At 40.1% G+C, this 13021-nt stretch overlaps 1 protein-coding gene across 2 annotated transcripts in view; it reads right to left on the bottom strand.

Annotated features, from left to right (window-relative positions):
• Positions 1 to 13021, bottom strand: part of Nadk2 (NAD kinase 2, mitochondrial) — a 186670-nt gene that overhangs the window by 84236 nt on the left and 89413 nt on the right. For both annotated transcript variants that reach the window (XM_076213805.1, XM_076213806.1), the window contains one exon: positions 12333 to 12445. In XM_076213805.1, coding sequence (XP_076069920.1) covers positions 12333 to 12445 — 113 coding nt within the window. The remainder of the gene's footprint in view (positions 1 to 12332; positions 12446 to 13021) is intronic.

Raw genomic sequence — 13021 nt, 5'->3', positions numbered from 1 at the left:
GAGTGGCTACATTGTCTCCTCTCTGCTTTCCAAGCAGAATAAAGTCCTAAAACTCATCACTGTTTACATTTGACAACCTACTACTCATTGATTGCCTGGTCACCCAACTCTCTACCTCTAAGCCTCTGAAGAACTTATCAATAGTGTGGATAGGAACACAAACCCTACCACATATTCTGGTGAACAACAGCGGGACCAGCAACAACCAATATTCCCAAGTAGTGTGAAAGTGAAACTACAACTCAAATCAACCCTGCACCTACTATAAGACAAGCCCTTGCTCCCGCTATGAGACGAGCTCTTGCTCTCACTACAAGACAAGCCCTCACTCCTACTATGACAAAAGTCCATCCACTTCGCTTCGAATTTAGACCAGCAACACAGTCAAGACTCCAGCGCAGCTGGACAACCCTGCCCACCATCTCATCGAACACTCTAGCGCGGCTGGACAAAACCCCCACCTACCACATTGCCCAACACTCCAGCTACGTCCCAGGACCTTCCCAAGCCTTGACCAATGGATGACATTACCGCCCTACTCAACAGCTACACTCAGCTCAGTCCCAACCCCTCCATGACCACCAACATTCAAAAAGAAGTACTTCTCTTTGCTTTGGGTACACACATATTATCACATCATCATCCTTAACATTCCCTTTCTATACATATATTCATACATTATTTTTGTTTGCAGTATTGCATCATCTGTGTCTTGACACCACAACGACGTGCCATCATATCTTATCATGGCAGGAGCCCAAACCTCACCTCAACCACTGGTAAGTAGATGCAATTCCATGATAGGTTCAATTAGTGGCTTTCTCCATTTCCATTGTGTTCACAGTGCATGACGTAGTCCCAACCATCTTACACATGACACCAGCATTACACTCACTCCTGTTGCAAGATGTCACCCACCACAAATACATCTAACGATTCCACCTCTTCTTGACAATTACCAACCACACAAAACCTCATCCCAGTGATCAAGCATGCAACACATTACCAAAGTTCAATGGCAACAGCAAACAACAGCAAACTCACCATATTTCTAGACACTGGATCTCTTATAAACATCATGTCCATGTTCATCTTTAATAAACTCCATTTGAAACATAAGAAAATCACCATCCTAGAGCCACCTGATATTCACTTAACTAATATCGATGGTGTACCCTTCCCTATTCTAGGAAAATTCTCATTGGATATTTGCCTTCAAGATCACTGCCCACCCTTTCCACTTACTGTCTATGTAGCTGACACACATTTCCCCACTGACATCCTCAGAGGCTTGGCCTTGATGCAGCAACACAATATTGTCATATATCCAGTTCAACATACATACATACAAAGTGCTAAACAAAATCCACTTGACCCAGTTCAAGGAAGCAAACACAAACAACTCAGACATGTGCTCAGCAATGCCAGTACCACCTCAGGATTCCACCTCCCCTTCCTTACCCACAACTGTACACACACATGCAAGATGTAACAGATGCAAGAACACCTCACACATGTCCAAATCGGCAAAATGGAAAACCAAACACTCATTAAATACCAACAGGAAATCATTGTCTGAGACAGGTTCCTTACCCCTCATGGAAGAGTTCAGCCTTCAATCTGCCCCAGTCTCACAAGTGTTATCCACCTTCACACTCACTCATGCAATAATCATCAGCTCAAAAACACTGTTTCCTCATGTGTATTCCAAAGTACATGAATGTGTCTTCCAAGCACCAAACAACACCGATGTAATCTGTATGCCAGACACAAGCTGCGTAAATGGTATCTCCCTATTTTCTGCCATCAGCTCTACATCAAAGGTCACACGTGTATACTGACTAAAAATAATACAAATTACCCCCTCCATCTCACAGTTGGCACAAACATTTGTGGTTTCTTAGTATACCCATCACGTATAAAATTCATAGACAATGACCCTCCCACTTCACAAGTGTGCACCATTACTTCTGACATCCTCGGGGCACAGGAAACATTCAAGTATCACATTTAAACCCCAAAGACTTCCCTGATGCATGAGCTGACTTACCCTTTGCAACAAATTTAGACATGCTATTGTATTGCCAGGTTAACCACTTTATGTTCCCGTATACAGATTACCACACAGTAAACATAAGATTGTAGACAATCTCATTACAAATATGATCAAACAAGACATCATTGAACCTTCAATCTCTGAATGGAATTTCCCTCTCTTTGTTGTTTCCAAACACGATTGTTCCTTCTGCCCAGTTGTTGATTTTAGGGAACTTAACCACTTCAGTATGGGAATAAATCTCACGGGCAGCAGCCAATGCCAACCGTATGACGTGTCGTAATAATACTCGCATCATAAAATATAGTCACCGCTTATATCGATCGTTCTCTCTTTCACCCGTGAATTTTGAAAACCACAGAGAATGGGATTCAGGGCGCATTTGGGAGAATGTAAAAACACAGGGGCGACTACAATAAATATAATCAAGACGCCGATATGGCAGCATCGCGAATCCACTTACTCCTCATGATGCCTACGTGTGCGGCACCGTATGGAAGGGGTTAACAAACTCACTATCCCAGAAAGAAACCCACTCCCTTATCTACATGACATTCTCAACTCCATTGGAATTTAAGAGCAAACTAGAGAGATACAAAGACAGGCACCACGAGCATAGCTCCCCTTCCCATAAGATACAACTAGATAAATACTCAATCTCATGTCAGGATATTTCCAGATTCCCCCTGACACAAAGTCTAGACCTCTAAAAGCATTCAGTACGAACACTACAGTACAGTACAGACATTACCAATTCAAATGCCTTCCTATGGGTCTCGTTTCAGCACCCTCTGTTTTCACACATCTCATGCACACAGTACTTTCAGGACTCATAGGACACTCAGTTTTCATCTATCTCAATGACATTATCATCACTTCCAAACCTGTTAGTGAACACTTAAACATGCTTGACACTGTCCTTTCACAACTAACACAGGCAGGACTCCACTCAGGACAATATAAAATTGGAACCAAGGAGGTAAAGAAGGAGAGATCCAAAAAAGATTTGGGTGTAATTATCTCAAACGACTTGTTCTATGACAAACAGATAAACAAAATTGTCGGAGAATCCTACAAATTGCTAAGATCAATAAAAGTGGCATTTACATATTTGGACGAAAAAATTATTTAAAAAATATTGGTCACACTGATAAGGCCTAGACTATAATATGCGGCGACATTGTGGTCACCCAGTACCAAAAAGAATATAAAGAAAATAGAAAGAATCCAGAGAGCAGCAACAAAAATGGCACCTGCACTTGCAAACTTGTCATATGAGGAGAGATTGGCTAAACTGGAGCAAAGAAGAGAGGTGCCCTACTGACCATCTACAGAATCATGAAAGGCACAGAAATACTTGATAGAGAGGACTTGTTAAACTGGGACAAGAGAAGCACAAGAGGACATTGAAAGAAAATAAAAAAACATAGCTACAGAAGAGATATGAAGAATAACAGTTTTCTACATAGAGTGGTGGACACTTGGAACTAACTGGACACTGTAATAGTGTGCACAAAAACCATTCATGAGTTTAAGAGCAAACTAGACGCTGTGAGACACAAAGGCGGGACACCACAAGCATAGCTCCCCTTCCTGCAAAATACAACTAGGTAAGCACAGCGTAATGTAATAGCACATTGGTAAAATGAAACTTGTTAACCCACTGTCGGAGAAAAGAAATCAGAAATACTAATTATCTGTATATTTCGACCACTGACTGTGGTCCTCTTCTGCTGAAGAGGACCACAGTCAGTGGTCGAAATATACAGATAATTAGTATTTCTGATTTCTTTTCTCCGACAGTGGGTTAACAAGTTTCACAACTATGTAAATACACAGGCAGCGATCGAACCAAGACGTATGGAGAACGCACTCCGGACCGCTAACTAGCGATTTGCTGACGAACGATTTTGAAACCAACCAACCCCTACCTAGTTGTTTACAAAAAAATGAGAAGAGACATACATAGTTTGAGTGACCAACAATGTAACCGTCTTTGTATTTCTTTTTTTTTTCAAGATCAGTTACAAAAAATGGAAGGAAAAAACAAAGGATATAGGGAAAAAGAACAAACAAAAAGATGCCTAGATGTAAATATGATTGAGTCACCGCTAGGAGTTATACCGATAAAGATGTGCCTGAACAAGACCCTAAAGACGTACCAAAGGTTTGATAGAAATATTTTTTCAGGATTCAACAAGTATAATAACAATATGTATAGATACGGAAAGAGAACCCAGGTTTAAAAATATAATAAGAAATAGAGAAATCAATGAATTGTTAGATGGAATAATCGAACTCAAACTGGGGTATTGGCTGCATGTTATTGTGGCAGAGTAGCATGCAGTTGATACTTTAGGGTCTATATGAGGCGCCCCTACGGACCAGAGTCACACATAATTTTGTCTGTGATAGAGGTAAACTCTGTACATAGAGAAATGATGACACTTTCATACTACGACTGTCCCTCCGTTATGCTGTCCCCCAACCCCTTGTTACTGTCCTGTACCATTTCTCTGAATATTCATTTCCTTTTTTCACCTACCTACCCTGTGGTGGGGGCAAAAGAATACTGCCACCAAGTATTTGCACTTGAGTCGTAAAAGGCAACAAAAAAGGGACAGAGGATGGGATTAGGAGTCCTATTACCTGTAGCCCCAAAAGGGGATATTCCTAAAAAAGAAAGTAAAGGCATAAGAGGGTCTGGGAGCTTTCCAACCAGTACCCTAAGGTTTGGGTCTTTTAATGTGCGTGGATGTGGTACAGATGAGAGTAAAAGAAAAGAGATAGGCAGTATGTTTGTGAGAAGAAAGATGGATGTACTGGCTTTGAGTGAAACTAAAATGAAAGGAAAAGGCAACTGTGAGTTTGGGAGTGTAGCTGGGAGGTACTCAGGAGTGAAGAGAAGACGAGGGAGAGAAGGGGTGGCTATACTAATAAGTGAAGAGATAAGCGGGTAGTGGAGTGGAAGGAGGTGTCATCAAGGTTGATGTGGATGAAGGTGAAGCTGGGAAGGGAGATGTGGGTTTTTGTAAGTGCGTATGGGCCTGGTAGTGAAAAGAGTGTAGAGAAAAGGGAGGCCTTTTGGGTAGATATAAATGAGTGCATAGAGGGATTAGGGAGAAATGTCAATGTAGTTGTTTTGGGAGACCTAAATGCTAGGGTAGGAAATGAACCAATTGACGGATGGTTGGGAAATATGGAGTTCCAGGTAAAAATTGTAGTGGAGAATTGAGGGTGGAGATGTGTCTTGAGAGAGTTGATGATAGCAAATACAGTGTTTAAGAAGAAAGTCAAGCATAAATACACATGGGAGAGGGTGGTGGATGGAAGGGTGGCAGATAGAGCGTTAATGGACTATATAGTGGTGACCAGGAGTATGGTAGGAAGAGTTAAGGATGTACATGTTCTAAGAGGAGAGAGTGGGGGAATATCAGATCATTTCCTGGTGGAATGTAAATTGAGAGTGGAGAATAGGTGGAGAAAGGGGAAAAGGGCAGAAGGCAGGGAGGTACTTAGGGTGAACTGCTTAAATGAGAAAGAAAAGGAGGAGTATAAGAAGAAGATGAGAGAGGAATGGGAGGAAGTGAAAGACAGAACTAGGAGTGGAGGAGGAATGGGGATGGTTCAAGGAGGGAGTCATAAGGTGTGCAAGGATGGTGTGTGAAAAAAAGGAGGGCGGGAGGAAATAGAAGGAAGGGTAGTGAGTGGTGGGATGAGGAAGCAAAGAAGGGTGTAAAAGAGAAGAAGCAGCCATTCATAGATTGGCTACAAATTAGGACGAGGGAATCGTATGAGAGGTACAAAGTAAAGAGAAAGGAAGTTAGGCATAAGATAAAGGAAGCAAGGAGGAGAGCAGATGTGAAATGGGGAAAGAGTATGACAGAAAATTTTGAAAGTAATAAAAAGATGTTTTGGAAGGAAATTAAAAGAGGAAGAGGAGGCGAATCAAGTAGAGAAAAAAAGGTAAAAGGTGCAGATGGAGAGATGATAATGGAAGAGAAGGCAGTGAGAGGAAGGTGGGCAGAGTATTTTAGGGAGTTACTAAATGTGAAGGAGGATAGGGAAGGAAAGGTAGTTGCAGTGGGAAGCGATAAGAAAATGAGAGTGATGAGTGAGGAAAATGGAGGAGAGATAGGGAAGGATGAAGTGAAAGCAGCTGATAAGATGATGAGAGCAGGTGAGGCACCTGGGTTGGATGGATGCCATGCAGAATGTCTGAAGAAAGGAGGTACAGTTATGGTGGACTGGCTGGTGAGGTTATTTAATGTTTGTTTAAGAGAGGGTAGAGTGCCAGAGGACTGGAGGAGTGCCTGTATAGTTTCGCTTTACAAAAGAAAGGGGGACAAGTGTGAGTGTAGTAGTTACGGAGGGATCAGCTTGTTGAGTGTAGTTGGGAAGGCTTATGGGAGGATCTTGATTGAGAGGATTAGGAGAGGAACAGAGGGAGTAATTGGTGAGGAACAGTGTGGTTTTAGGACAGGTAGGGGATGTGTACATCAGATTATTGTGGTAAGGTAGATATGTGAGAAAGCTATAGGAAAAGGTAAGGATGTTTTTTGGGCTTTTATGGATCTGGAAAAGGCTTACGACGAGGTAGACAGGAAGGCACTGTAGGAGGAACTGCAGATATATGGGATAGGAGGAAAGCTGTTAACAGCAGTCAAGAGTTTTTATGAGAGTAGTAGAGCTTGCGTTAGGATTAGAAATCGAGAGAGTGAATGGTCTGAGGTAAAGGTGGGACTTTGTCAGGGATGTGTTCTGTCGCCCTGGCTGTTCAATCTTCACATGGATGGGGTGGTACAAGAGGTGAATGCAAGGGTAGTGGGTCAGGGGTTGGAGATGATTAAAGAAAATGGAGAAAAGTGGGAGGTGAGCCAGCTGTTGTTTCCTGATGACACTGCGCTTGTAGCAGGATCAGAGGAGGGATTGAGGAAGTCAGTGACAGAGTTTGAGGTGTGTGAAAGAAGGAAGCTGAAGATAAATGTGGGCAAAAGTAAGGTGATGAGATGTACAAGGGGAGAGAGTGACAGTAGGCTGGAAGTGAGCATTAAGGGTGAGAGACTGGAGGAAGTGGATAGTTTCAGATACTTGGGTGCGAATGTGACAGGAAAGGGAGGAGTGGGGATGGAGGTAGAATGTAGATTGAGAGAAGCGAGTAAACGCCTTGGTGGATTAAAAAGTGTAATGAGAAATAGACATTTGGGAATGGATGCTAAGAGGAGGCTATATGAAGGAGTGATTGTGCCAACAGCAATGTACGGGGCAGAAACATGGAACATGAGAGAGAAAGAGAGGATTTTGAATGTGTTTGAGATGAAATGTCTGAGAAGTATGATAGGGGTTACCAGGCTAGATAGAGTGAGAAATGAGGAGGTGAGAAGGAGAACAGGGGTGGAAAGGGAGCTGGGAGATAGGGTTGATGAAAGAGTATTGGGATGGTTTGGACACATGGAAAGAATGAGTGAAGAAAGATTAGTAAAAGATGTGTGGTGGAAGGAGTGAATATGAGGCGTCCTAGGATGAGATGGATGGATGGGGTGAAAGGGGCTTTACAAAAGAGAGGAATGTCTGTAGAGGAAGGACGGGAGAGGACAGAAGATAGGGGTGAATGGAGAAGGGTTGTATATGGATGAGGCTGTGATGCATGAGGGGGAGTAGGTGGGGGATGGGGGGGTGAGGAAGTATGTATGAAAAAAAATTGATGCAGGCCGAAGGGATTTCTCCGTGTCTTCTCCTTTGCTGCATGAGGGGACGGAGAGGGGGGCTCACCGAATTTATGAAGCGGCCTTGCTGTGGATGTGCTGTGTCTTGCAACACTGCTTCTGACCCAGGGCAGTGGACAGGATGCAGGGATGACCAGTCATCCAGGAGGTGCCAAGATAGGAGGGAGGGAGGACGTGGAGGGGAGTGGAATATATGGGAAATGAAATGGGTGGGAGTGATTTCTATGCCTTTTTCTTTTTGGCTACCACCCGTGTAAGGGTGAAAAAGCCTTTGGTATATGTATGTATATACAAAGAAGTAACCCTATTAAGAAAGGACAATGAAGAAAATAGCAGGGAAATAGACGAGTTGATAAAGGGAGAAAATAAAAGATTGAAAGATGAAGATATGAATAGGAATGAGGCATTAAAGTGATGAAGGATCAAATACAGGCAGTGACCAAGAAAGTGGAAGAAAAGATCAAAGAAAATGACTTCCAAGAAATAAACAGTGGAAGGTAGAACAGGAAAGTAAAAAATTATCTTTTATAGAAATAGTGGAGCAGCAGGTCAAGGAGAATGCTAAAGAAACGGTAATCCAAGTGATTAAAGAGAAAGGTAATTTGGTTAGGGATACAGTGGACAAAAAAAGATGCATTGTAACCTATGGTATTAAAGAAAAGTATGATGTTCCTAGATATCAGAGAGAAAAAGAGGAAAAAAGAGATCACTAAAGAAATTCTGAAAGAGATTCAAGAGGAGGGACAAAGTTTAGATAAAGAAGTTGAAGAAACATATAGAATAGGTAGATAGGATTTTCCATTAAGTAATTAGAGCTTCACTAGAGCTCACTATATCTTCATTAAATATTCACTATGCCTTATATAAACATGGAACACAATACCGTGAGGAAAGAGTGACCATATACTCGTTGAAACTGAACTAAAGGAAGAAATATACATGGAGAGAAATGAAAAGCATAGGAAAGGAAGATTGATGTACAACAAAACGGATTTTGGAAAACTAAAGAAATTCTTCCAGAATGCAAATTGGGAAAAATTTTTAGATACAAGAGACAAAAGTGGAAGAGAAATGGAATATCTTGATGGATAATTACAATGAAGGGGTGAATAGGCATGTACCAAAACAGAAGCTAGAGTGTACATTAAATGCTGGTTCAACAAAACATGCAGTGAGACAAAAGATAGAAGGGACAGAGCTTGGAAAAGATGGAGAAAGGATAAAAAACCTGGAAAATGGCAAGTATATATAAACTATAGAAATGAGTATGTTAAAGTGCGAAGAAAGGAGAAAAGGAACCAAGAAAATGACATTATAGATAAATGCAAAGAGCAACCCAAGCTATTCTATCAATGTGTGAATGGTAAACTTAAAAACAAACAGGAAATGGTCAAACTATGCCAAGGGAATATTGAATACACAGAAGAATTAGAAATGGCTGAAGTCATGAATAATCACTTCAAGTCTGTTTTCACTAGAGAGAAAGCACAATATTGGGATGAAGGAAATGAAAGGAGATCTCCCCCCATGAGCGAGATAACAATAACACAACAAGAAATAATGGAACATCTATCAAACCTTGACATCAGGAAATCACATGGCCCAGATGAAATTGCAAATTGGATTCTAAAAGAAGGCAAAGAAGAACTAACAGAAAAAATACATTGCATAATAAGTTGCTCACTTAAAGAGGGAAAAATACCAATAGACTGGGAAAATGCTAACATTGTACAAATATATAAAGGAGGAAACAAGGAAGAACCAACTACAGGCCAGTCTCACTAACAAGCACTATAGCCAAAATTTGTGAGAAAATCATCAAGAATGGATGGGTAAAACACCTGGAAGACAATAATATAATAAACCCAAGACAATTTGGGTTCAGACAAGGAAGATCATGTACCACAAACTTAATATGTTTCTACTCAAGATTAATAGACATTGTTAAAGATACGACTATCGTCCTTAAGTCGCCTTGCTAGGTGGCCTGTCGTCTGCTTTCCGCCATTTCTATATTTATTTGTTTTGAATTGGTTAGATTTGATTAATACTACCATTATCATTATAATGGTCTGCTATATATTTTTTATATGATTATGTTTGTGCATTTATTTGGATCCAGGGAAAGAGGGTAATTATTTACCATCTTTGAAATATCTTGTTTTCGTAAGCAAATAAACAGAATCGACGCCATATTCTTTATTTGAATCCCGCTCCATTTTTCTGGTAAAGCCGGCAGATATTGTGAGGTTTTTGAACATTACATAGTGCAAGATAGGAATGGATGGGCTGACTGTGCCTTCCTGGACTTACAAAAAGCTTTTGACAGAGTACCACACTAAAAATTATTAAAAGAAACTGGAACATATAGGAGGGATACAAGGGAACCTACTAAAATGGACGGAGGACTTCCTGATTGGTAGAAAGATGAGAGTAGTGCCCAGAGAAAAATATTCAGATTGGAAAGAGGTGATCAGTGGAGTACCGCAAGGATCTGTATTGGCTCCAGTAATGTTTGCTATGTATTTGAATGACATGGATGATAATGTGAAATGTTACATGAGCTTCATTGCAGATGATGCCAAACTGTTAAGGAAAGTAAAAACTGAAAAGGATTGCAAATCACAACAGGAAGACCTGAATAAGGTATGGAATTGGAGCCAGAAATGGGAAGTGGACTTCAATATTAACAAGTGTAGCATAATGGGGTTTGGAAAAAGCAAAAACAGTGTATCAGGACAATATGAAATTGGAACCAAGGAGGTAAAGGAGAGATCCAAAAAAGATTTGGGTGTAATTATCTCAAATGACTTGTCCAATCATTAACAGATAAACAAAATTATTGGAGAATCCTACAACTTGCTAGGAATAAAAGTGGCATTTACACATTTTGATGAGGAAATTATTAAAAAAAATATTGGTCACACTGATAAGACATTGTGGTCACCCAGTACCAAAAAGAATATAAAGAAAATAGAAAGAATCTAGAGAGCAGCAACAGAAATGGCATTTGCACTTGCAAGCTTGTCATACGAGGAGAGATTGGCTAAACTGGATTTATCAACTCTGGAGCAAAGATGAGAGAGAGGTGACCTACTGACCATCTACAGAATCATGAAAGGCACAGAAATACTTGATAGAGAGGACTTGTTAAACTGGGACAAGAGAAGCACAAGAGGACATGGAAAGAAAATAAAAAACATAGTTACAGAAGAGATCTGAAGAAAAACAGTTTTCCACATAGAGTGGTGGACACTTGGAACAAACTGGACAATAAAATAGTGTGTGCAAAAAAACATTCATGAGTTGAAGAGCAAACTAGACACTGTGAGAGACAAAGGTGGGACACCACGAGCATAGCTCCCCTTCCCGCAAAATACAACTAGGTAAACACATGTCGGTCGAAGTGACAGCGAAGATTGGAACTCCAGCAAAAATTTAAGTGTCATTGATCTCAACAATGAAGGAGTATCTTTGTTGTATTATCAGGGAAGGGGAAAGTTTGTGGTGTAGTGGGAAGGAAGAAAAAGGAGAGAGGGATTACTGAGGGAAATGGAAGGAAATGAGGAAGGGGATGAACAGGCCCCGGATGTTAGTAGGGATGTAAACAAAAGGAGTGTAGAACAGACGAGGGAGAACAAGGAAGCAGAGGTGTTAAAAGCAGAAATATAGATTATAGCAGCTTAATGGAAAGAGAAGATAACTCCTTTTATGGATTTAATGAGGGAGGAGGTGTGAGACACAAAGGCGGGACACCACGAGCGTAGCTCCCCTTCCCGCAAAATACAACTAGGTAAATACACTAATGCAAGGGGTATTTATACCTATATTCATTAAACACATATTTGAAGAAAAAAGATCACAATAAAGCAATGCGACACTCCCTTAAATGATGATCAAATGAACCAAGTATATACATAATCTGTATTTTTCAGAAAAAGAAAAATTGCTAAATGAGGATGTGATTTAGCATGTCATGTTAGTGTTAACAATGACTAAATCCTTTATTCAGACATAAGTTTCTACATATCACCAGCATCATAAAGAAAGTGCTTAAGTCATTTTTCCAACTTTTCATGAAAAAAAATCATAAATATATGTAATGTTACTCCTTATATATTTTTGTCCTACTCACCCACTAGATATGACATTGGTAATTGTACCAGTAGAAGCACCACATGAAGAAGTGATTTAGGCAAAAATCCAGAAAGACAAAAAATTACTTAGGTAATTTCTTTATGAGAGGGACAATATGCTGTCGCAACAATTTATCAACAAATTATAACTAGAAACAGAAAAGAGATCCATGTAACAATTATGTGATTTTCAACATTATTGACCCTTTGTAAGTGAATGGGTGCCACAAAGCTAAACAGAATACTTCAGTGGCAGCCAAAATATAATTATGTAACCCAGTATGGATGGGGGTTCACTGAAACAGGTTCAACCCCTTCCCAACCAAAGGGTTGCCACATAGCCTAGAATAACCTGGCAACAGAAAGAACGCAAGGATAAATACTATTTACTATGGGTTAAGAGTTAACTCTTACCTATATTCTGGATAGAGTAATTGCTGGTCATGTAACTCAACTGGAGGTTCATAAATTTTCTCCCCAACAAGAGTGATGCGTATTCTTCTGCGGAATGTCCATCTGAACTTTCCCTGTATTTAAAATAAATCATTATTGATGACATATAGTATATAAGTACAAAAATGATGTCTGAAAAGTGTTATTTGAATCTGGTATATGGTTTATGTAACTATTAGGGGATTCCTTTTCTCTTAAAACTTTTGCTGCAGAGGAGGGTTTCTCTAAGCCAAATAAAATAAGCTACAGGATGCTAAATGTTAGAGTTGTAAGATGCAGTGAAGAGCTTCAGCAAGATTTATCAATAAATCAATCAATCCATTGCCCTAGGTATCACTTGCAGAAGACCTGCAGCCCTAGAGAAACAGGGAACACCCTCTGGTCAGGATCATAAGTCATTCAGGAAAGATGTCTTGGGATTGTTAGTGTGGGACATTGCAGTATGAGGCATTCTGTATTTACCTACTTGTATTTACATAATTGTATTATACAGGAAAGGAGTAACACTCATTGGGTCCTGTTTCCTACTCTCAAATTTATCATACCTAGCCTCAAATTCATGTACAATTACAGCTTAATATATATCCTTAATATATTTAGATTTGAATTCATATATTGTTCCAGCTTGGGCTATATAATTTTCTACACTA

Source organism: Oratosquilla oratoria, chromosome 32, assembly GCF_046742065.1.
Source record: "Oratosquilla oratoria isolate Oo_2021 chromosome 32, ASM4674206v1, whole genome shotgun sequence".
In the NCBI taxonomy this organism is placed as follows: domain Eukaryota; kingdom Metazoa; phylum Arthropoda; class Malacostraca; order Stomatopoda; family Squillidae; genus Oratosquilla; species Oratosquilla oratoria.
The sequence above is the reverse complement of the archived record's forward strand: the minus strand, read 5'-3'. Positions and strand labels throughout refer to the sequence as shown.